Source organism: Barbus barbus, assembly GCF_936440315.1.
Source record: "Barbus barbus genome assembly, chromosome: 27".
NCBI classification, from domain to species: Eukaryota; Metazoa; Chordata; class Actinopteri; order Cypriniformes; family Cyprinidae; genus Barbus; species Barbus barbus.
Window position 1 is genome coordinate 6,870,097 of NC_136755.1, and position 26,395 is coordinate 6,896,491.

A 26,395-nucleotide genomic window follows, 5' to 3' on the forward strand; every position below is an offset into this window, starting at 1 on the left:
TTGTAAAATGTGAAAGAAAGTGTCGTGACACACACACACACACACACACACACACACACACACAGCAGTGGACACATACACACACACCTGGACCAGTGGGCAGCCATTTATGCTGCAGCACCCAGGGAGCAGTTGGGGGTTCGGTGCCTTGCTCAAGGGCACCTCAGTCGTGGTATTGAGGGTGGAGAGAGCGCTGTATGTTCACTCAAATTCCTGCCGGGCCGAGACTCAAACTCACCACCTTTGGATTACGAGACCAACTCTCTTACCATTAGGCCACAACTTCCCCTATGAAACACTTGATTTGTCAAATGTTCAGTATTTTAGTTCAATTGTGGCCAAATTATACTTATTTGTTCCTTTCGCTTTAGTTAAATCGTGGCTATATTGCACTAATTAGTTTCCTCTTTTTAGTTAAATTGTGGCCATGCTGCACTGATTTGTTCACTCACTTTTAGTTAAATAATGGCCATGTAGCACTAATTTGTTCCCTTATCTTAGTTAAATCGAGGTCACATTGCACTAATTAGTTCAACCGTTTTAGTTAAATCATTCCATTTCTGTGTACATTTAGTCATTTAGCAGACGTTTATCTAAAGCGACTTACAAATTAGGACAATAGAAGCAATCAAAACCAACAAAAGTGCAACAATGAAGTGCTGCGACAAGTCTTGGTTAGTCCAATGCAGGGTTCCTCAAATCTTTCCCTGGAGAGCCAATCTGCTGCAGAGTTTAGCTCCAACCCTGATCAAACTCACCTACCTGTGATTTTCTAATGATGTTGAAGACTCTGATAAGCATGCTCAGGTGTGTTTGATTAGGGTTAGAGCTAAACTCTGCAGGAGTGGGCCAGATTTGAGGATGCCTGGTCTAATGCAGGAGTAGGCAATGTCGGTCCTGGAGTGCCGATGTCCAGAGTTTAGCTCCAACCCTAAAAAAAACCTCTCCTGCCTGTAGCCCTAGCAATTCTGGAGACCCTGATTAGCTTGTTCAGGTATGTTTGATTAGGGTTGGAGCTAAACTCTACAGGACAGCAGCACTCCAGGACCGACGTTGCCCACCTCTGGTATAATGCAATACACATAGCAAGTTTGTATTTTTTATACAATAAATAAAAAGAAAACAAGTAGATAGAATAGAAAAACAATAGAGAAAGCTAGAGGGTCAAATGAAGATGGAAGAGATGTGTTTTTAGCCGTTTCTTGAAGATGGATTGAGTTGGGCAGGTCATTCCACCAGGAGGGAACATTTAAAGTAAAAGTCTGTGAAAGTGATTTTTTGGGATGGCACTATAATGCACCCTACACTTGCAGATTAACTTGCTTCTGGAGGGCACATAAATCATGGCCACATTGCACTAATTAGTTCCCTCATTTAGTTAAATCATCATGTTGCACTAATTAGTTCACTCGTTTTAGTTAAATGCACTAATTTGTTATCTGCTTTTGTGCTCAGTAGAAAAAAACACCGCACTGTGCTGCAGAAATAGCAAGGCTATTACAGTATGGTGATATGCTATTCTGAACACAGCCAAGAAGTAGACTACATAAAAGGAGATACACAACTGAAGCAGGGAAAAAAATAAATAAAAAAAGAAAGAGTGGGGGAAGCAAGAGTGAGGGAAATAGGTCATGGTTTGGAGGGGTGGTCAGGGTGTATATTTAGCGAGACCTTCCTCCATCACTGACACAGCTGAGCCTAAGGGATCTCACAGATTTTATTTTATAAGTGTGACTGAGGGGTTGACATGCCAGTTCTGACAGTCTTCATCCTAAGGGAACTTCCTAGTGTGTGTGTCTGGGTGAGAGTGAGACAGGCATCCATCTAGCAGATCTGTATGGCCCATGCATTCTCAGACAGATCCAAAGTGATTATCACAGAATTGTGAGCGTGCTCGGTGCTTTAACTGCAGGGTTGTCATAATAGTGCTATTCAGTGCTATGGACTGAATCCTCTGCACTCTTGACCCAATTATCAAGCATGTGACATGTGGCTGCCGACACAGTTCATCCCATTTCTCGGACCAGTCGCCAATGAAATTCTGAATTTACAATTCTCTCTTGACTTCTCCTACCAGCTCACAGTTCACTCCCTCAGACTTGTGAAGAACAGATCTGAGAACAGTTTCAACATTAAATGAAATTGCACAAATGCACTGCAAAACTTTATTTCAAGACTAATTTAGCTTTAATCAGTTACTTCCGGAGTTATACTTAAGCACATGCTCATTAAGGAGTGAAAAAGAAACCGATGTGAAAAACGTGTCATCTATTTTCAGAGCTAAGCCCTCCAGTAGCTTCTCTCTGCTCCTCTTTCCTCAATGAGAAAAGGTCTTGCTATTTTCTAAATGAGGACACAGCCTTTGCTGAGGTACAGCAAACTGCAGACATCTGCACCAGCAGCAACTTCATGTATTAATAAAACTGCATCCTCCAACCTTTAAAGAAACTTCACCTTCAGATCAACGCATAATGTCAACATGAAATCCAAACTCACCCTATCCTAGTTTTCTTATGTTCAAGGTCCTTAGAATATTGAAATTAACATAATTAAAAGATGACGACATGAGATTGTACTGAACTGGTCACATCCTTGGACTTGTTCATGAAGAAACGGCAAAAAAAATGTCTTCACTGTTGATGTGTCTATCTCAAGTGGTCTGAAAACCGTAAAGTTGGTTGCTTAAACATTTTTAATTTTCCTATTTATTTTTGAGTGATTACACACTAATGCATTGGTATTGGTATCCAGTTTTATATTTTTATTTTACACGGTTTAACCACTGAATCTTCCTGTGTGTCATGGTCAACAACAAATTTAGCTTATACAGACTTTCATAGAAACATCATTATCTCAGCCCAGGATATCCTAGCTCCATGGAACAAAAACTGATATAGGCCTATATATAAAGCACAATTATATGTGCATTTAGTACAAATTCATATGCACTATATATGTGAATATAGACATTTTTCACATTATGTTTTCGTAGATTTAGAACTCAAGTCGAAATGTAATGATCCCTCAAAGTTCCACTTTTTAGGGTATACAAGAGAAAGTGTTTGAGTCTCAGTCCTACATCTTTTTAGGGTGTAGGCCTACCTAAGTAAGTACATTAAAGTAAATTTGGGTGGGTGAGGATACATCTTTTATGATCCAATCAAATCATAAAAGTTTTACAGTTTTTCTAAATTGCTTTGGCACATTGTTCGAAACAGTCTTAACACTCTCTGCAAATGTCACAACTGTTTGCTGGAGCTTCAGAACTTTATTGCATATCTGCAAAATGTATGCATGCAAAATATAATGCTTCAAAACCTAGTTATCGTGTCAGTAATTTGGCCAAGGCCACCAAAGTATCAAGTAATAATGTGTCATTTTGTTTAAGAATGAATGGCAGATCACAGTGGTACAATGAGGTCAATATCTTCTCATGTTGCAATTTATGCAGCTTTCATTTGTCCTTGACAATATGCAAACATTTCAGATTCAGATTGCTGCTATAATGGCAGACTAGTAGTATTTCAAGCTCTCTCCATCAGCATGTTCACATCACCTGCACCTGTCAAACGAAGGACTTTAAAACACTCACGTAACATCTCCCGCGTAGTGTCGGATACGGAAATCTCGATTGAACTCCATGGTCTTGTTGGCGGGACAGAGCTGACAGAAAAAAATAAAATAAAAATCACCATTTCATCACTTTCTATGTTGGTGTAATGTAAGAGAATACTGCCCCCTTCTGACCCTGTTGCCAAATTGCAGAAGTGCAGTTCTGCATCTAGAGTCAGGTTAAATGAGGTTGCAGTTTTGTTCCATAATTAATGACAAGCCTAAAAATATATGCTTATGATATGTGATCGGGGGATTGCAGAGGCAAGAAGAATGGTAACTCTTCTGAGTGCTTACTTTCCGGGAGGTGTAGTGAGGGTGCTGGCCCAGCTTTTTGTTCATGCTGTCCAGGCAGACAGTATCTGTGACTTTTCCTGCAATGAGACATGCTTCATCCAGGATGGAGATGATGCCCTTATGAGGCTGCTCCACTAAATCCACTATGATCTGATTGTTAAAGTATTCAATCTAAATGACAGAAAAATCCAATTTAGAGAAAAGGTGCATAGATTATATTTTAGCTTCAGTAAGGATTGTATGAATGTTTTTTTGTATTATACTCACATGTTGCCATGTGATACCCTCTCTCTGGTACTCGTCCTGCTCCTGCCGTAGAATAAGCTCAATGAAGAGCTGCTGTAGCTTCTCGTTGCAGTAGTTAATGCAAAACTGCTCAAAGCTGCGGACATCAAATGGGTAAGCAAGGACCAACCAGTAAAACTACTCAACAACAAAAAAAGTCCTATGCATTTGACGAATTTTAATGCCAAGCAATATTAATAACTACACAATAACAATAAATGACACTGACCTGTTGTTATCAAAGATCTCAAAGCCATAGATGTCCAGCACACCTATAACAGTGTTTTTGCCATGCAGAGCAGGATTGTAGTCCTTCACTTCAATCACGCTATTGATACGACCCACTATCCATGCAAATAACCTCTCATATAAAGCCTAAAATGAAAGCCATGCCAAAATAAGAATATGTCTCCTATGCTACCTCTCAGAATCTTTGTGTAATTAGAATAACTAGATGGATGAGCCACAAACAAGGAAGACTTTTTGCAGGAAAGTGTATAATACCTTGGCAAAAGCGTCTCTTCCATAGCTAGCTTCCTGCTCGCTGTGTCCCTTTTCAATGACCTCCCCACCCCCAGTAGCCACTGTACGGTACAGCAGTGCTTTTCTGTTATTCTCAGGCTCTGTGGACGTCAGCTCAGAAATGTGCTTCACTGTTTCTTCACCGACAAGTAAGACATGTTCACCATCATTAGAAAACTGAAGGTTACCCTGAAACAATAACATTGCAAGGCATTTAAACAATGGGGGCCTAAAATTATTTAAAATACGACAAAACAAGGTTTAAGTTAAGCTAATAACAATTTATCATAAAAAAAATAATTACATAGTATATATTTATACAATTTGTCAAGAAAAACTACAAAAAAAAAAAAAATATATATATATATATATATATATATATATATAAAACTGTAATCTCAAACAATAAAAGTAATGTACATTCTCTGGCAATAAATTCATTTTATATATATTTTAATTATATATTTTTTTATTTTATTTAATTAATATACTGGGCCTTCAAATTAGACTGTGATCAGAGAAAAAAAACCACAAAAAAAACCAGCAGAAGACAATCTTCCAGAGCACTCAGTTTGGGACTGACCAGGTGTAGGATGGTACTGAGGATCTTGTAGATGGAGCTGATCTCTTCGGCAGTGAAGCCAATCACTTTCAATGCTGCCATCACAGCTTTGTGACACAAGGAGTCATTATTGGACGCCTATGCAGATGATTTGAAATGACAGAGAGACAGAAAAAAAGAGAAACTAAGAAACACTGTATATTTTGAAATAGTAATATTCGCTGTACGCTGTATAAACTCTATAGGAGAGCAGAATGCTATCCATTCAGTCTCCAATGGTTAATCTGTGAAGTGGTTGTGTGTTCATAAACTGTAATATACTCGTAGGATAAGTACGAACAAGTGTGACGGAGGCTCCTTGACTGGTGTAGGCATATTCTGCAGGATCTCTCTGCAGATACAAAGACTTCAGCAATTCATCAGATCCTCCCCATAACACCTGCACAAACAGAGCATATAAATGCTGATTTATCTGAAATGTTTTGTTTATTAAATATTTAATAACAGTTCTTGCAGCATTTGGCACTCTTGAGGCAATATCGTAACCTGTTCGGAAGATCTTACCTGATAAAATGAGTGGAAACTTCTCTCTCCCTCCTGCTGTTGGACAACTCTAGACTGTAAATACAGCAAAGTATCTGTGTTAATTGCTTTTCTGTACTATACAGTAGGCCTAATATGACTCTCAATCCACCCTGATAAAAGAGGACAGCTCTTCAGTAAATGTCTGTTTTTTTTTTTGTCTTTTCACTTATTTTCCTAGTAGAAGTTGCACTCAGAGGGATGATTTCCCACCTCTTCTCTTATTTTTACTAATATTTATAAAAATGCAGAGCAGCAATATGGCTTTTGATTGCCAAAGTAACATAACAAAAATATCTATATTTGTATTTATAGATAAGAAAACAACAACTTTCAGTTGTTATATCTAGCAAAAACAAACAAACAAAAAAAAACATTAAACGAACATCCAACTAAAACGATTCAAAAGTACGACATTCTGTGATGCATTCCCAAAATAATGCTTTAGCGCTAACGTTCTGAGAACATTATTAAAGACCAGATAACAATGTTTCTATGTTTTGAGAACGTTCCATATCGGACGGAAGAAAACATTTTAGAATTGTCATTGCACAATATTACATGACTTAAAAACAACAGGCATATCACAAAACTGTCCTTTTTTAAAATAAAATAAAATAAAAATTGTTTATTTGGTTCGCGCCGAACGGTTTGAACAAACCAAGCAAAGGTAAACAATAACCTGTACATGAAAACAAAGCCCTGCACGTTCAGTAAAAACACCCTAATATTTGCAAGTAAATACATAATAATATGGGCTAACAGTAACATATTTTTTCATCACATTGCGATCACCACATTCAAATCTAACAATTATTATTTTACGTGCTAATGTCAAGTTATTCGTATGTCATGTTCCTGATGCGTTTGAATTAGTACTGATACGACACTGAAGGCCTCACCTTCTCCAGCAGGTAGTTGTTGATGTGTCCTCCTGTGGGGTCTCCGTTAAAGTTGAAGTTGATGTCCATGTATTTGCCGAAGCGGCTGGAGTTATCATTGCGGTTGGTCTTAGCATTCCCAAAGGCCTCTAACACACAGTTGGATTTCAGGAGCACGTTCTTCACACTGTGGTAGGATGCAAATACAGTAATTGGCAAAAACAATGTATAAACAAACGTGTTGTATTTTGTCAGCTTACACGTAAATAAGAAACTATTCAGCCGTTAAACATGAACATTTGGCATTTTCTTTTCAAATAATCTGTCATACAAACCTGTTTTTACTATATTATCGAGTAATAAAAGCAATAAAATGCTTATAATTAGAAATAAAATAAAATAAAATCCCTAAAAAGAGCTGTCAGTATCCCTAGAAAACTGACCTCTCGACCTCTGCCCTCTGGCTAGGGTTGGTGATTGCTGCAATGTACTGCATTATGTACTTGCTTGCCTCAGTCTTGCCTGCTCCGCTCTCACCTGAAACACAAGGAGATTTGTCTAATCCATACAGTAATGTCTTTGTTTATCAGTTTTATTCTTGCCTAATTAGAGGCAAAGTGGACAAACTCTCTGTACATGGTTCATCACAGAATCATTTTGCTGCTTCGAACAGATGCGTTTAAGGGGAAGTCGTGGCCTAATGGTTAGAGAGTCGGACTTGTAATCCAAAGGTTGCGGGTTCGAGTCTCGGGCCGGCAGGGATTGTAGGTGGGGGGAGTGAATGTCCAGGGCTCTCTCCACCCTCAATACCACGACTCGGGTGCCCTTGAGCAAGGCACCGAACCCCCAACTGCTCCCCGGGCGCCGCAGCATAAATGGCTGCCCACTGCTCCGGGTGTGTGTTCACGGTGTGTGTGTGTTCACTGCTCCGGGTGTGTGTTCACGGTGTGTGTGTGTGTTCACTGCTGTTAAATGCAGAGCACGAATTCCGAGTATGGGTCACTTCACTTTACTTAAAAGCAGCATGGAAGAAATTAAAACAAAATAAGATTTTATATAGGCTCAGCTTTTTATATATAGGTCTTGGCTTGATTTTGATCGAAATTACATCACACCAGTTTGTTCTTGTATTTTGCTTGAAGTATACCGGGGACCTTTAATTATAAAATTTTAAGATGAACACTTACTGGACTGAAGCAGCTAGATTTACTTTATTTCCCATACTTAATTCTTTAAAAAATCATGTTAAATCATGTATCAAATATGATCCATCAGACTTTTGAAGATCTCTCAAACATCATTTTATTCCATTGCATTATATATTTTGTCCTCCATAATAAAAAAGTACAAAGCTAAGCATCTTACTAAGATATATTATTGAGACCCTAGTGAAAAATAAAGATACTAAAATGTAAAAAATGTATATGCCAAGTACACTAAATACATTTTCATATATACAAATACCCTGCAATTGTACTTTTAGTATACTAAACTGGTACACTTAAAGTCTGCTAAATTTGTACAGCAAATGTTGTACTTAATGCACATTAATTTTGAGGAAGTAGTGCAGACGTCCCACTCTATATATATCGAAGTATATTTGATTGTGCTAAAGTGGAACTATTGCAAGTATAGTATCAGTACACTTTAAATATCTTGCATTAAAATACCAATATTATTCAAAGATCATACAATCCTCACCAATAGTGACATTAAAAAACATTTTAGGCTTAATATTAAGAAATGTGCATTGAGCACAAGTAGTACTCCAAATAAAATGTATTTATAATTTTTGTATCAGTCTCGAGCGATATGTCAGTAAATATGTTCATAGATTTGAACTAAACTTAGTATGAAATAAATGTATTTTAAATATACTACTGGGGAAGATATAGAGTGACAAATGATATTTATATGCATTTTAAGTAGTCTGTTATGCTGTTATAAAGATCTGTTATAAAGATCTCAAGTGTTTTTTACTCCTTAGGTATGAGCTCCATATTCTCACTATATAAAGGCCTGATGTATCAAATATGATACTCAACAAAAACCTTTTAAAAATATTTTGTCTAAAGGTTCAGTAGATTTTTCTGACTATCATTTGACATGTCAGGGTTAAATATTACATGTTTTCATTGTGCATTTGTGCATTTTCATTCTGGTTATCAAATTAGATTATTGTGTTGTTCAGCTGTGACTGTGTGTTTAGTAGCTGCTGTACCTGAAATGACGATGCATGTGTCTTTGGCTCGTCTCTTCATGGCTTTATAAGCGGCATCTGCGACAGCATACAAGTGAGGTGGATTCTCATACAGTTCTCTTCCCCTGTAGTCCTCAATGACCTCCTTCCCATAGATATCCAGATGTCTGTACGGATTGACTGACACCACTACTTCTCCAATGAAAGTGTAAATACGGCCTTTCTCAAACCTGAAAACAACAAACAATACTGTGAACGATATGCATGTCAAGCTGAACAGCAGAAACATCTTTAACAAGACTCATTGTTTTCATCTTATGTGCTGGTTTAGTTTAGTTCCTGATGAATCAAGAGACACAAAGAACAACTGATGGATGCATTGAGTATTACTGTAAGGTGTGATGGGATCATAAATCATACTTAGAGGTTCAAGATGAAGTTACAGATAGGAATACATCCTGAATTTGTTCAACATTAATATAATAAAACATCATAAACCACATCCATTTTTTTTATTTATATATATTTTAATCTATCAAATATCATAATAGAATTGGAGATTCATTTAAATTGAAACAAAGGGAAACAAGTGTCATAACTTGACGTTAATCTGTTATGTGCCACGGCATGTTTCTCAATGTCACACGCCTGTATTCAGCAGGAAGTGATACGGGGTTGGGAAGTGAGAACAGGAAGTGTAATGGGGCTCAAGATGACTCACTTTCTGAATTTTAATCAACATAAAAAAAATAGTGTAATTTTAGTTAAGCAAACATTTCCACTAACACGCTATCTCTTCCTGCCGTACAGCTAAAATACATAGACATCTGTACAAAGTCCAAGTTACAATGCATTAGTCATTGTAGATGATAAATTCTTTATACTCTTTCAAAACAAGCACTTTCACATTAATGTTGACATATAATTCAATCAATAAGACAGGATTCAGTTTGTCTTCCTTCAGCAAATCATGAAATTAATGGTGTTTTGATGTGCGATACAGTCACATGAGGCCTGGTCATACCTCAGCTGATAAAACGCATAGAATGGACAAGAACTGAACTCTTTTTTTATGAGGTTTTAGAGGCATAAGAATCTGTGGCATTGAAACGTCTAACACTTTTTTATATCACACTCATAAAGAGTCTTGTGAAAAGGTCATCTGATTCAACCCCGGTTTAACCAATGACATCACATATGTGGGACTTGAGCGCAAATGCTGAATGTTAAAGGAAAGGAGAAGTAGAAACTTGTGATTTCATCATTAGAAGATCCTACTGGTTGGCTATGATCAGTTGTAAGACATGATAAGATGCCATTTTTGGTCTCTTAAGCTGTTGATGTCAGCCACTTAAATTGATATTTCAGCTACGAGCGGGAAAGTCAAAAGCGAAATGACACATTCTTTCCCCTCCACTTTTTTCTTCTAAAAATTTGTCATTTTCTCGTCCCGACATTGTCTACCAAGAAGGGAGTGGCCAAAATCAAAAAGGCACTAAAAAACATAAAACGAGACTTTGAAAGTGAAACAGATTTCACAAGCAAGTTCTACAGATAAAAAATTATTTTATCAAAGCTTTCAAACTGAGTTTAAGCGTAATGTCAGCACTGAATAACCTTTTTGAATAGCCATGTTCACTGCTGTCTTGTCAGGTTCTTTATAACACATAATGTCCATTGAATAATGTCCACAAGACCACGTTAGTGTAAAATGCTCACTCTTACCTTAACTTCAAGTTCTCCATAAACTGCTCCATGGTCACCTCGTCTAGAAGCACAAAGTCTGACTTTCCGAACTCCAAGCCCTCCAGCTCTGCCATCCTTGCAGGAGTCTCTCTGAAGGCCAAATGGATGGAGAGAAAAGTGGAAGATGACGAGATAGACACAGAACCCCAGCACTGACTGCCTTCCTCTCGAAGCCGGTAGAGGAGACGAATGTGGAGTGGGTGTGGCCTACATCTTGGTCGTTGCATGATCTGAGGCTGTGCAGAGTGAAGTCAGTGATGACTGCGGTCTGCAGGCTCCAGCATGTCATCCTGTTCAAGAGAACATCAGCATATGTGCATTTTCTGTACGCATGTGGTAGAAGGAACTATCTTTAAACACGAGAGTATTTCACATCTTGCTGAGCTACCACAGGGCCTGAAATCAGCCACAGCACAACATTAACTAAACCTCTGTCCTGTTAACGAAACCTTTTTTGCTCAGTCCTTTGCCATTCATAACCTTCCCCGTGTTTGTTGTGTAATTTGACATGAAAACACATAGTTTGGCTTTTTATATGCGCAATATTGTTTAGTCAAACTTAAATTGCGTATTCAATAAAATAAGCTATAAGTGATCATTATCTTATAAGAGGATGAATGGTATTTCCGAAAGCCCACCCTCTTCCTCTCGTCCAGCAATCATGGGGGAGTGTGGATCAGAGACTGCTGTCAAGAGCTAGATCTCTCACATAGTCTGAGTTTTGCTGCCCACACACACTAATCTAGGATCTGTTCCATCCTTGCAAAACCTACTCACAACCATAAACAACACGACCAAACAAGATACAAACAGACAGGAAAGGACGCACAGCATGCCATTTATGGAGAAATAAAAAGGGTTGCAATTGTGATACCAATCAGCAGTGATACTATCAGTTAGAAACATCCAAATTAGCATGTTGTTTCTTCTTAATCATAGTATTTGGTAGATGGTAGTGTATAATTGGCAAACAGAATTTAGAAGACACTTGAGTGCAGTTCAGGTCCATATCAAAACTTTAGTTTATTGCTGTAAATTCAAAATGTTATGTCATTACTGTATGTTTGACACATTAAACAACTATATACAATAAAAATAAAAAATATTTCAGATAATGAGTAACACATTATACAGTTATACAGTTCACACCACTGCTCCGGGTGTGTGTTCACTGCTGTGTGTGTGCACTTTTTAGATGGGTTAATTGCAGAGCACAAATTCCGAGTATAGGTCACCACTTGGCCGTATGTCACGTTACTTCATTAAAAAATGTTTATGCTTTTACACTGTTTGAGAACAGTGGAAATCAGAGAATGAGCTGATATACTTAATGTATAACTATTACAAACTTCACATAATTTAAGACAGATTAACATTAAATGCCATTTGATTAGAAGCCTACTATTTGTCCACATTGCAGTAATGCCTAAAAATAATTCAAATGCAAAAAAAGAATCATTCAAATAGCTAAAAATAATATTTTGTCAAGACAACCAATGAATCATAATGACCACTGTGGAAATTCTTAAATAGCAAACCACAGGTAAATAAGGGGGATTTTCATCCGACAGAAATGTGTATCTGATAGAAATACTCAAATAGACATTCTCAATTAATGCAATGTTGAATCAAAAACAGTGTTTCATAAATCTTAAGGAAAAACAAAAGCACTCTGCACATTAGTGTATTTCTCACATTCTATCATGTTGATCACAAAAGCCTGGGTTCTTGTTTCAAATTATAATTATTATTTTTTTGACAGGGAGGTGCTCAGCCCCTAAATCAACCACAGGGCCTGCCTCACTTCCTGTAGAATGCAGAAAAACACACTTCCTTATTGAGTCTCCATGGTAATGAAAGAGAGTCTTGACGAATCAGCAATGCGGAAAAAAGACTGAACATAAAGTGAAGTGCAAGTACTGAAAAATAATATATTACACAGGTAAACAACAGCTAAAATACATTATACTGATTTTCTTTGTCATATATATGAGACAATAATTACAAAGCATTCACAGTGATTGTTGCAAAGTGCTCAAGAGTGTGAAAAAATTAAATAGATGTGTTTAGGCCAGGGGTGTTCAAACCTATTTAAACACACCTGAACCAGCTTCAAGGTGTTCAGACTCATTGGTTGGAGCTATACTGTGTATAAGGTTGGCCCTTGGCTTTCAGGAACAGGATTGGACACCACAATCGTGGCGATTTCTGTGATCGTGGCTCCTAATCGGTGGTCTTGTGTCACACAGTGAGAAATGTTCAAAGACAGCCGTTGTCACGGTCTTGTGACTAAATATAGCCTACGATAATTTTCTGGCAGTGTCAGAAATTCAGCATGATCATCGCACAGTGTGTTTGCTGCTACGACCCATGTTTTCTGATCAGCCAAAAAAAAATAAAAAATGACATGCAATCAATGCGACATGGCGCTAAAACATAAAACTGTTTACCTCAAGATCTTATTCCTTCCTCTTTCGCTGCTTCCACATTTTTCAGCACACATTAAAACTACAACTGCCAAAGTGTGATTCATCATGCTCTTTTTGTTTAATACTAGCGCATGCTGATGACGTTTTATTCTTCTATAGAAACGTGTGTCTTAGAGTACGAGTCAATAGGTGTCATCATCGTACAATCTACATGCATGTCGTAGCCAAGTTTATTGGATCCATGTCACACAGAGTGATCTGCAGTGATCTTATAAGATTGCTAAAATCGTGCAGTGTGTAGAAGGCTTTAAAGTAGAGGTAATCACAAGGTGTCTGACCAATTTTATTTAAGTTCTGTGTTTTATAAGTAAAGGAAAGGAAATACTTGATGTGTGGCCAAGTATGGTGACCCATACTCGGAATTTGTGCTCTGCTTTTAACCCATCCAAGTGCACAGACACAGCAGTGAGAAGTGAACAAACACACACACCCAGAGCAGTGGGCAGCCAATGCTGCGGCGCCCGGGGAGCAGTTGGGGGTTCGGTGCCTTGCTCAAGAGTCTCACCTCAGTCGTGGTATTGAGGGTGGAGAGAGCGCTGGACATTCACTCCCCCCACCTACAATTCCTGCCAGACCTGAGACTCTCACCATTAGGCCACAACTGTCCTTTTTTTTTTTTTTTTTTTACAGTGGATGATAACTTGATGTGATCAGTTTGTGCAACAAGATTAAGTCATTTTGTTTGAAAAGCGCAACTTAGTAGTTTTAATTAATTTATCCACATTTAAAAGAGGATATCTCATTTTAGGCTTTCGTTTAGATATCTGAACTTCATTAGTGGGTGTCAAATCCTGCTCATCATTAGCTGATGGTTCTTGGTTTACTTTGCTTTGATTTTTGTGCTCTAATCGAGAAGCGCTCTGTGCTCTGCCACGTTGTGCAGAGGACTTAGAGGAATTGAGACCTCTTTCCTTTTGTACTTCTGGCTTCAACTGAGAGTCAGTTTGAGAATGTGAGGCAGTGGAGCTAGTAACAGTGGTAGCGTACATAGCATCAGGACTTCTTCCTAAGTCTATGTCCTCTCTGGTCCTTGGTTTTTGTCTTGGCAAAGACCTGCTGCGTCGCAGAAAGTTCTTTTCAAAGTGTCTTGGCGAGGTATTGTCAACCTCCCATCCGAGAAGCTTTTCCTTTGCTTCATAACTGTCTTTCGATGAGCCCACCACTTTCAAAATGTTCCCTTCCTGCCTAATTAAAACTGTGTGGATATCTTGATATAAGTAAGCCTTCTCAGTAATGTATTTCCTATGACTGCTGTCAAGTTGTTTCAGGTCTATTTCATGTGTGTGTAGAGATGAGCTCATCTCCTGCATGAATTTGGACAATTGTTTAGCTGCTTCCTCACAGGCTCCTCCTGAGCTCCTGAGTCATCTTCATGATTAACCTTAGTGTGGTAATCTGATTCTATTTTGTCAATAAATGATTCCTTAAAGTGCATTACATATATAAACACATCTAGTTCCACATGAAAGGGATCTGCAGTTTTCCTGGTGGGACTGCTGAAGGAACTTTCTGTGCTTGAACTAACATCCAGTGGAGAGGCAGCCTGCATGAGTGCCTGGCTGTTTGGGGATTCTGTGGATCTTGAATTTATTCCAGAATGTGGGTTTCTGCCCGCAGCATACACTGAGTGGCCATTGTTGTGACTGTGCCTTGATGTGGAATGAGATCTAGATTCATAGTCACTGGAGACAGCTCTGGAGACAGAGTCAGACAAGTATCCATTAGTGTATTGTGAAGATGTGCTCCTTTGTGAGTGGGTTTCTTGAGCCAGAAGATGCATGAGCTTGGGATGGATGCGTTTTAGGTTAAGAAAGGTTCCTTGCAAATGCAGCTGTCCTGAACTGGTCTCTGACACCTGAAAGCCGTGGCAATGAAGAATATTTCTGATCCTTTTCTGACTGTAGAACATGCTCACATCAAGGATTGCTTCAGCTGGCATGTCAAACTGAAAAAAACAATATGAATATCATAAGCATGCTAAGGAAATACATTTGTCATGCCTCACTAGTCCAGATTCGGACATCATGCAGTGCATGGGGCAGGTAACGACATGCATATTAACATATGGCTTCGACTTCCAAATTAAGTTATCCATCCGGAGCAGAAAAAAATTAAGAAAAAGCTCCAAGAACGTGAAGCAAAAGAACAAAAAGAATGCATGCATTTTTTTTTATTACTATTCTTATTCTAGTAATTTTAGTCTTATTTAAATCTTGACAAACCATGCAATAATTAACTCAAAATTAGTGCACTAATCCTATCAGTGCATTAAAAACAATGCCCATCAGTCTAAAATATAAATATTTGGAGAATTAGATGTATTATCACATGTTAACATAAACATGATGAACACAGTTTACTCAAGAAAGCTTAAGTTAAGTAAACCAAGCATTTAAAAAATCATTTCAGCTGTGTGCTATAGTTTTTTTCTGACTGCTAGATGGTGCCAGAGCATTACTTTCAGAAAGCATTCATTTAGCTGCCAACCAAAATTTGGATTTTATGTCTCTGGGGTCCCTCAAAAGACAAATATTCAAATTTAAAACAAGATAATAGAAGAATAAGGTTCACCTATGAAATGTCTTACCTTAGGCTGATGTATCTTTTTAACATCCAGTGGGTAAAACTGACTATCCAGTTCCACAACATGATTATGGTCCAAGACTCGGGGTACTAAGATATTGAATAAAAACAAATAAAAATAAATGTTAGTCATGGAATATGATGTTAAACTTAGCTATACGTATAAGAACAGAACATCAATACATAGTATCATACCTTCTGATTCAAAAACAACATAAGCCTGGCCTTTGTTGGAGGTGGGATATATCACTATTAAAACCTCTCCACCATTGTTACTGGGCCTCAGAAAGTGCATGGTTAATTTGTCATTCATTTCATTTTTGGGGTAGTCGTCTGGAAGTCCATTCACTTCAATAACCATTTCCTTCATGTCCATCTTAACACTAAAACAATAAATAGTTTGGGGAAGTTACAAATAATAAGTTGGGCTATTACAACACAAAATGAAGCAACATAATTATTTCTAGAGCCTGTTTGTCTGTCAAACACTGCCATTATTAATGAAGCTCACATAGATATGTCACAAGATAAAATAATTGACAGAATGTCTACACCTAGAGGAATAAGAAAAAAAAAAATGTTGCAGAGGGGCTTGAATGCTATGCCTGAATGCGAAAGCCACACCTCCTCCTGCATAGAAATGAATAAAAAAGCAGTACACACACACATTTATTCCATAAGGTCATTCGTTCATTTACTCATGTATTTAATTTAATATATTACGATTTTGGGCCTATGTTCTTCTATAATGCAAGTAAACAAGCCAGAACGAACAAAACACAAATTGAGCGTAAATCGCAAAACACAGTTTCTGGTAACTAGCAACAGAGAGTTGCTGGATATCTGTGTAGCTTTATCAGTGGAGCTCAGAACACATAAAACTTGCTTTTCAACTGGCGTTCAAACATACCGTAAGCATAGTAGCGTAATTTACGGGTGGGACATGTCCCCACCACTTTTTACCAGGCTCGATATTGTCCCCACCACTTTTAAAAAGTAACTGAAAAATAGATTGCGTAAGGTATGTATTAAAGGAAAAGCACCATCTACAAATCGTCACTCTTCATAATCTAATTCATTCATTTAACAAATTTTTCCGCCGGTCAGAAGCTTTTCAACGTCCTCAAAGATGAATATTAAGTCTCGTTGTGAAACTATCGCGAGATACGCGATATGCGTCATGGGACATGTAGTTTCCTTTCCCTATAATTAGTCTACAGATCCTGTACCTCTTTTAAAATGTATTTGTAGTCTACAATGTTAATACTGTATTTTAGTCTTACTCTTACCTCTACATTTTCTGCTCCCTGTTCTTGTTCTTTGTCAGTACTAGGCACATTTGTCCATAGGCGGAGTTTGGGGGGGGCCGGGGGGGGCACTGCCCCCCCAGATCAGAGCCAATCGATTTTGTCAGATCTATTAATACAAAAATATTTTCAGATTGTCTCATTTTATTTGCATTATCTTATTTTAATGAGTATGTTAAGGCTAAATTATTTGTAATTAATGTATACAAAAATAAAAAAAAACTACTCTCACAACTCGCGAATCTCAAAGTATCGCGTGAGTGGACTCTCTTCTCTCTTCTCGGGGCAGTCGTGGCCTAATGGATAGAGAGTTGGACTTGTAACCCGAAGGTCGTGGGTTCGAGTCTCAGGTCCGGAAGGGATTGTAGGTGGGGGGAGTGAATATCCAGTGCTCTCTCCACCCTCAATACCACGACTGAGGTGAGACCCTTGAGCAAGGCACTGAACCCCCAACTGCTCCCCGGGCGCCGCAGCGTTGGCTGCCCACTGCTCCGGGTGTATGTTCGCTACTGAGTGTACACTTGGATGGGTTAAATGCAGAGCACACATTTCACTGCTGGTTATACTCTGTATAATTGTGTATGTGACAAATAAAAACAAATTTAATTTTTAATTTAATTTCTCTTCCCGCTTTCTGCAAAGATACGCTAAATGAACAAAATGTATATTCGTCGTTTTTTTAATAAACCCACAATAAAAATCGTGGAGGTCTCTAACTTTGACACTTCTCAAAAGAGGCGGATTCTTCTACATTAGGTAAGACATAAGTTTTTATTCCACTCTTTGTATAGCCAACCAGTCGTTGTTGTAAATGTATTTTAAAGGGGCTATGTGTAGGTTTTTACTTAAAAAAATCTTTAAGATAAGAGTTTTTATTTGTCCATTTATGAGCCAACCATAATGTAATAGGAAGAATGACACATTGACTGTCCACCAAGGTTGCCTCTATCAGCCTGTAGGCTCAGTTGAGGAGTCGGGTCCAAATTGGCGTGAAAATTCACAAAATGTGACGTCATGCGCGTTCTCGTCTACAGCGGCAATCGCTAGCGGTAGTGTTTGAAATGGACTCTGTGGACGGAAAGAAGCGACCAGCCTTCAGCACAACCCAGACACCCACAAAAGCTCATCGTAAGCTTAAAACAAAAAACAAACAAACAAACAAACAAAAAAGCCTAATTTAGTGCGCACCGAGAACGAGCATGAGACTGGCTGCAGTTCCTCTAACGGCCACTAGTGTCAGTAACTGTTAGAAATGTCAGAACTTACGCAGTGCTCCTTTTGAAGAAGAAAATATATAGGCTATAAATAATTGAAAATGTAGAAAATATGGTATATGCAGTGTGCAAAAAAAATAAAAAATATGGTATATACGGTGTGTAAAAAATAAAAAATCAGAGCTCATGGTCTACCGGTAGGTGCCCCCCCAGGCAAAAATGTGAAACTCCGCCTATGCATTTGTCTGATTCTGGGGAAAAAATTACTAGTTCAACCCAGGATCTAAATGTTTACATTTGCAATCATAAGCAATATTGGCATTTGTCCATCACTGAAGGCTGAATAATAGTTAAAGCACTTTTAGGCAACAGGACAATTCTATGTTATGACTGGGATTTTCACAATTAAAACAAAAAGTATACAAGTCTTTAGTTCATAGTCCTTTAATTCAGTTTTGTATTAAATCACAGCGCGCTCCAGTGGCCGCCAGAAAACATGATTAGCGACAGTACGTCTACATTCACAAGTTAAATATAATATGTTTTCGTGTTAAGCAAAGTAACTTACTGTGCCTGGCTGCTTCACTAACAAGCTTCTTATATCACTTCCACGCTTTCTTTTGGACATTTTGTTGATGTTTTAACATTTATGCAATATATGGTGGCAACATTTACCGTTAACTAGCCTTTACATGTGGGGTGGGGGAGGAAAAAATAGAGCTCTTATAAAAACGTCATAAAAAAAAAGATTCGTCAAAACAATTTCATTTATTTAATTATTTAATTAATAAAGGTAGTTTAACCATTTTAAACACAAATTAACTCTCACTCATGTTTTACACAAGGTTTAGCGTAGTTCAGGATTGGTTAAATTATTTGATTGGATGAGGAAACATTTTGTGGGCTTGTCATGTTCAGCGCGTGCATCGATCACACCTGCTTTTAGCAAGTTGTCCGGCTGGTATTAAGAGAAAATATGCAAGTAATTCAAAGTAGAATGAATCGTAATACACACACACACACACAATTGTGCAATTAATGAGTACGCTGCAGCTGAGCTGACCATGAAATGGTAAGTTCACCATATTTATCTTGCGTATTTTGATTGATAGGCTATTAGCTACCCTGGATGTGTTGTGATATTACATTGTGCATGTTGTACATCAAAGTGAAAATTAAGTGCATTTCCAACTCTGAACTCAGTCCCCAAGTAAATTCGGTTATTAAATAAACAAATAGCAAAACGAGTTGTGCGGTGTCCCCACCACTTTTCAAAGCAAAGTTACGCCACTGACCGTAAGGAACAGGAAATGCAGTGTAATTGGAAGATAAATGTGCATCAGTTAAGGTATTTTACACTTAGAAATGTACAAACACTTACCTGTTCGGGATTGTTAAATGCGTTCGCCAGTATGAGATACTGTAGCAAAGACTCGACCTTAAGTGAAAGTGAAACTGCGCAATGCTCACATGCTTCCATGGAAACAAGGGGGCGTGTTGAAACATTAACATTTTCTGTTACATAAGTTTAAGAACAACCATTTGTATTTAGGGGAAATAAATGGAAACATTTGATCATGTTGAACCTACTAAATCATCTAAGCCAGGAGTGTCCAATCCTGCTCCTGGAAGGGAGCTCCAACCTTCCTGAATGTTTCAAGAAATCATCCTTATTTAGCTAGTTCAGGTGTATTTAATTACATGTACTGTACACATTTGGCAGACACTTTGTAGAAATACGTTTTATCAGTTCCCTATTCCCTTATTGCTAACACCATGCTCAACCCTTTGAACTACAGGAATGCTATTAGGGGTGAAGCTAACTTCTACACAGGAAGGTGGACCCCTAAGAGCAGGATTGGACCACTCTGCTCTAAACTGTTCTCACCTCAGATCAACAGGACAGTCTGTTGCATTTATTTCAGGTGGGTCGCCCATTGATGCTTCACTCTTCATAGACAAACAGCTGGATTCAGGAGATCTTCCCTGAATTAGACTAACTCACAAACACAATTTAAAAATGTTCTTTACAAGTTCTACAGGTAAAAGGAAAAAACAGGCTACGATGACATTATTTAGATCAAATTCTAACCTGAATAATCATTGTAACTTGTATTAGTACATAACTATGTAAGATCACGTTATTCAATATTACTTTGCAGTAGGCCTATATTTGTACATACTTGCAGCATATATGTATATATTGGCCAACAAAATCTGGATTTAAATAAGCAAATATGCAAATCCCTAAGACATTAAAACTGAATCATTATTGCAGTGGTTTATGTTTCTTGCATGTTGTATTGTTTGGCAACAATTCTTTTAGCACTAAAGGATGTTGTGCATTGCCTATTATTTCTCGAGATGTACACATGTACCCTTTGAAAGTCTTTGAAATATGTTGGAGTCGACTTTACACTGCCTGTCCAAAACAAGCTCCACTCTCTAATATTTTGTTGGACTTTTAGTTTTGATTATGTTGTGCATTCATTGTGGCATTGCAACATTATGTAACGTAATAACATTTATTTCCATCAAGAGTTACATAATTTTTTGGCCGCGATCATGTATTGACAATGGGAGAGTTGAACCACTCTGTAAAGTGACTCCAGCACATCTCAAAGACTTTCAATAGTGTTAAGCTCAGCAGGACTCTGGTGGCCAATTCATACAGTACATGAAAATGATTCCTCCTGCTCACTGAACCACTATTTCACAAATTAAGCCTGGTGAATCTTGGAATTGTCATCCTACAATATGTACATGGGTACGTTTTTCAACACGGTTGTTTAAGGAATGAAAAGCACGGCTTCAGTTAGGGTTAAAAAATTGTTGCCAAACATACAACATAACAAAAACATGTTAATCACTGCAATCATAATCCTTTCCTAAAATCTTCCGTATTTGCTTATTTAAAAGCCAGGGAGTTTTATGAATGGACACACTAATTTTGTTTGTAGGTGTGAGTGTATATCTGTGAGGGTGGATGGATGGATGGATGCATGGAAGTTACATTCAAAATCCACTTGCCTCAAATGTTGGATAAACTTTATGCAAGACACTTATGCTTGCACTTTATTAGGCATTACACTTCTTCTAAACGTGCATGTGAATCTGACACAACCAGCACCAGATGTGAACCTACACACTCCAGCTCAAGTGATCAAATCTGATTAACAAATTTAATCCTCAACTTACATCAGAAAGAGAAACTGTTTCGTTTTTTTTTTTTGAGGTAGGTCACCCATTGATGCTTCACTCTTCATAGTCAAACAGCTAGGTTCAGAAAACATGGTTTCAGAAAGTTTGTCTTTAAAGTTTCCCACAAAACCCCATTTTTTTCTTCCTATAAGAAGGAGTATTTATTTAATTCAGTTTAATATATTTTAATATATATCATGTGATTTAGTCTTAACTGTTATAATCCTGGAAAGTGTCCTCACCTTACATCAGCAGAGGTGGGTCACACATTGATGCAGTACTCTTCAGAGACACGTCTGGGTTCCGGAGATTCTCCCTGAATCAGAAAAAACGCAAACACGGTTTCACTAAATCACTTTCTTCCACCTAAACTTCCTTCTATTGTCTTAAGGAGTATTTTTACAATTCAAAGGTAGAGGGTCAAAACAGGTTAGGTTGACAATATTCAGATAAAATCCCAACCTGAATCATAATTCTATGCTAAACGTATTACATAATTACATGATATGCAGCTGATATTTATTTCATGGTGAATCAATCAATTTATTGGTTAAAAAAAGAAGGAACTCTTAATGTTTTCTTTCACCGCCTTCAAATCAGTTTCTGCAAAGAGACTTTCTGGTGGCCATGGTACTAAGTGTTAATATTATACAGTACAAAAATATTGGGTCTTCTGGGGTAAAAAAAATAATTAAAAAAAATATATATATGGTTTTTATCACTGCATCTGGTTAATTCTATCTGGTGTTTCAGAGGTGATCTATAATAAGTATTTATGCAGAACATACATAAAATTAAAAACACATGGGAAAATCACAAAAATAATTTTTAAATAATTACAATAATAAATTGTAAATGGCACAATAATAAAAATAAATGAAATAAAAATAATACAATCAAGCATCGCTAATCAGTACAACAAAGAATAGCTATTTAACATTGCACCTACATGTCAACTAATTCTCATTAAAGTATTAGTAGACTGTCTGCTTAATATCTGCTAACTCTTCATTGGAATGATCTCTCAACAGACATTCTACTGACTGTAAGTAACTTTGCAAGTACATGTCAACTTATTCTATCCCTATCCCTACTAGTCTACTAATACTCTACTAACACTCTAGTGAGAGTTAGTAGATATGTAGGTGCAACTTTACCTATAGCCAACAGAATGTGTTAAGGAACCATCAAAATAAAGTGAAACCAAAGTAAGAAAAGCCACTGAATATAATCATTTTCATATATAATAAATTACTTTATTCACTCGCCTCAGAGTGAGCAGACAAAACACAATAAATGCAGTCATTGCTCACGGAGGTGGATGCCTGTTGTTTGGGAACACAGTAGTGACAGTTCTGGGAGGCAATAATCACAACATTTCAGATGCCGTGCAATGAGATCGGTCCACTGGTTAGTCAGGTTATGCTGTCCTATAGCGCAAAGTCACATGACTTTGAATTTTTTGATGTGCATGGAGGAAGTTATTCGCAAAATGCGTTTCCATCTCCCATTATTCCATTATATAAGTCAAAAACCACCTCAAGTGAACATAAAAACCTTTTGCGAATTAAGGAATTTTTTTCAATTTGGTGTTTCCATCACTTGTTTCTGATGCGATACCTCAAAATGCACATAAAAACAGGGTAATGGAAACATAGCTACTGTTAAAGAGTTGAATTCTCATGCTAAACATAAACAAAGTCTCAAAAACCGAGTTGAAAGTATGACAGCATTTCTGTGCAAAATACACTCCTTCAGGATTTGTATAAGTTTAGGAAAGTTTTTTTCTTAGTATGGCCCTGTATGACATTATAAGGGGCAGAATAACTTTTATGGGCACTTCTTTAGGAAGAGCGCACGCAGACATCAACCAGAGCAATAGCACACCCATCAACATGCTTCATTCAGGTTACGGAAGACATCTGCTGCGATGCAAATCACTTGCTCAAGAAAGATTTTGCATTTTGTTTTTGACCACACAGTCAACAGTGTCAACAAAGAAGTGTGTTTTTGCTTGTGAGGGAAAAATAAACTTTTTCCCATCGTTAAGGGAATAATTTATGTTGATGTCACAGCTCCACCCCCGGCACACCTTCAGGAGCTTGACTGTTTTCGGAGATAAGTGGTACAGCTGAATCTGTCTTTTATAAATTTGATAAAACGTCCCAGTTTACGTATGTAACCATGGTTCTCCGAAGAGAACGAGACACTGCATCCGGAAACGCTTTGGGAACGCCTTCAGCGTGACCGTGCTCTGATTCACATGTGCAATCAGTCCAACGGAAGGGCGAGGCATCATGGGCGGGGTGACGTTACGACCAGGAAGCTTAAAAGCGTGCAGAGGAGCCGGCGTCAGCATCCAGGAATGAAGCAAGCACTGGCAGGGATGCCGGAAGTGTGGCTTCTAGGCCATAAAACCTCACGAAAGTTAGGGGCACTTTCATGTGGGCGAGAACAACATCTCAATGTCGAGCCACAATCTGCTCTGATTGAGCTAGGATCAACCAATCGTCGATGTAATTCAGTATGCGGATGTCGCATCCAGTGTCGCATCCACACACTTCGTGAAAGTATGGGGTGAGTGCTAGGCCGAAAGGAAGAACTCGATATTGGTAAGCTTCGCCCCCAAAAGCAAACCTCAGGAACTTCCTGTGAGTGGGAAGTATGGAGACATGGAAGTATGAGTCTTTAAGATCTATCGTGACAAACCAGTCCTCGGACACGACATGTTTGATTGTGAGCATCTTGAACTTCAGTCGCATGACTGAGCGGTTCAGCTGACGCAGATCTAAAATGGGACGCAGCCCTCCATCCTTCTTTGGAACTATGAAGTACCAGCTGTAGAATCCGGACTCTCTCTCTCATGAGGGGGAACCACCTCGATGGCCTCCTACGTCAGCAGAGTATTGACTTCTTGTTCCATCACCAGAGCCTGCTCGGGGCCGACCAAAGTCTGAATGACCCCGCTGAATAGTGGCGGCGGAGCGCAGAATTGAAAACAATAGCTTCTCTCTACCATGTGCAGGACCTAACGAGATACATTTGGCAGTAGTTTCCACACTGCCAAATAATCTACTAAGGGAATCAGTCTCTCGAGACTGACCTCTGGTGTAATAGGGGCAGCTAGACCAATGCCCTGAAGCGGCGCACCGGCAGGGGACGACCGTTCTAACTGCTGTAGAGACCTCCAAAGAGGTGGCGAGCTTCTCAGTTCCCGCTACGTCTCCGGGCGGAAAGAACTGAGAGTAATGCTCGCTGGGGATGGCTGCGCACTGAAACACCGGCCGGGTTGGCAGACCAATCCCCTGAGGGCACTGAGGCGAGACAGGCACTGTGTGATGCGGTGTACACCGCTCCACCCCAGTAGGGGGCACCCTCAGAAGTCCTAGGCCACACTTATCAGGACTTCTTCGCCGCTGACCTCGGCCTCTCTGCGGGGACGGGTGACAGATAGCTTGCGAGCGTCTGTTGGACCCGTGGCATTGCTCTGCTGATTTTTTTTTTTTTTTTTTTTATCTGTTGAGCTGGAATTGTAAGGAGTTGTTCTCCTTCTCTCCTCAGGATGTGTAACTGTAGTATTGGAGAGGAATGTTGTGCTGCTCTGATTTCTGCACTGAGATCAAACCCATCACACCTGAGTCTGGGCTGTAAATTAACTGAGTCTGGGCTGTAAATTAAACACACTGTAAATTAAAGATACTAGAGTGAGTTATTTATTTAATTAAGAAATATGTAATTTTTTTCATTAAAGTATCTTCATTATTATAGCATATTAATGGTAAAGTTAGAAAGAGGTATCAAAAATCACAAGGTATGCACAAAGTATGCATATATGCATATTGATAATCTATCATTTTTATGATCTCTGCTTATAATATGAAACTGTATATTAATGTCTCTTTCTGGTATTTTACAGTATTGATCTTCAACTGTATCAAAGACCTCTAAATTTTCCAAATGTTAAACACCAGCACTGACCCAGAAGACCTGAATAATGAGTTTTGAACCACACCATACAAAAGTAGAAAGGTTCAGTGGTGTCAGGTTGTGTTTGTAATTCACTAGCAGATTCTAAAGGCCAAAGAATACTTCAGTTTTGACACAAACTCAAACAGAAAGTATTTTCCATTTTATAGGATCCATGAATACAGGCACTTGACAAATGCACACTAGGAAGTTTAATCGTTGGTCAGTGTCTGCACCATTTCTCTCCAAACTTTTAAGTGATAAAAAATATCTTTGTACTCATTTAAACTAGTGTTGCATATGCATTGCTTAACCAACTCACAAGTGCTCATCAGTGTGGGCATCTATTGTTGTTGTAGTTTGTTGTTGTTTTTCCATCTCATTTTCTTCATGCCTCAAGGTGCATGTGCGAGCTAAGCATATGTTGTATATGCAGATTAAAAACAAATCTGACTGTTGTGCTCAGGATTAAATTTGCATCACGCACACTGTAATCCTACCCTAGCATACACATGAAAACCAAAGTGTACTTTAGGCTTAAGATAGAGAGGTAAAGCAGGCTCACGATGGAATGAGAGCTTTGAACTCTTGCATACAGGACTGAGACATCCTCTTCATCTCACTATAAATTGCAAAGAGCCTGTCTTTGATGTTATGATGATCTACAGTGGTACACAAAATCATGGTTCAGGACATACCTTGGTTTTGGGCTCATGGTTCGGCACAATTTTGGTACAGGAGAAGAACAAAGACCTGTCTTGAAATGATCAATTTTATAAACTGCGGCTGCAGCAATTATTGTGCAGGTACTAAGTTGCATGTGATTTGCATTATGCATACAATTTCTACAACTAAACTGCAATACAAAACTGCATTAGAGTTTTATCGGTACATTATTGTTGTAACGGGGACGCTGAGGCAGAAGTTGAATCCATTAGCGGATGTTTA

General features: G+C 38.3%; 2 protein-coding genes across 2 annotated transcripts in view; both read right to left on the minus strand.

Annotated features, from left to right (window-relative positions):
• The window catches only part of myo1g (myosin IG), a 51,134-nt gene extending 40,295 nt beyond the window's left edge, over positions 1-10,839 (minus strand). The window contains exons 1-12 of the mRNA XM_079381804.1: positions 10,667-10,839; positions 8,963-9,171; positions 7,185-7,278; positions 6,763-6,928; positions 5,843-5,896; positions 5,619-5,717; positions 5,300-5,416; positions 4,699-4,905; positions 4,424-4,569; positions 4,177-4,291; positions 3,910-4,080; positions 3,593-3,663 (exon numbers count right to left, since the gene is read on the minus strand). Coding sequence (XP_079237930.1) covers positions 3,593-3,663; positions 3,910-4,080; positions 4,177-4,291; positions 4,424-4,569; positions 4,699-4,905; positions 5,300-5,416; positions 5,619-5,717; positions 5,843-5,896; positions 6,763-6,928; positions 7,185-7,278; positions 8,963-9,171; positions 10,667-10,761 — 1,544 coding nt within the window. The 5' untranslated portion in view covers positions 10,762-10,839. The remainder of the gene's footprint in view (positions 1-3,592; positions 3,664-3,909; positions 4,081-4,176; positions 4,292-4,423; positions 4,570-4,698; positions 4,906-5,299; positions 5,417-5,618; positions 5,718-5,842; positions 5,897-6,762; positions 6,929-7,184; positions 7,279-8,962; positions 9,172-10,666) is intronic.
• Positions 10,840-13,802: 2,963 nt separating this feature from the next.
• LOC306847130 (uncharacterized protein) lies at positions 13,803-19,746 on the minus strand. The gene is made up of 4 exons (XM_079380921.1): positions 19,662-19,746; positions 15,955-16,142; positions 15,764-15,849; positions 13,803-15,121 (listed from the first exon to the last, which is right to left on the minus strand). The coding sequence occupies exons 2-4, from the start codon at positions 16,133-16,135 to the stop codon at positions 14,474-14,476; spliced, it is 915 nt and encodes a 304-aa protein (XP_079237047.1). The 5' UTR covers positions 16,136-16,142; positions 19,662-19,746; the 3' UTR covers positions 13,803-14,473.
• Between the last annotated feature and the right edge of the window lie 6,649 nt (positions 19,747-26,395).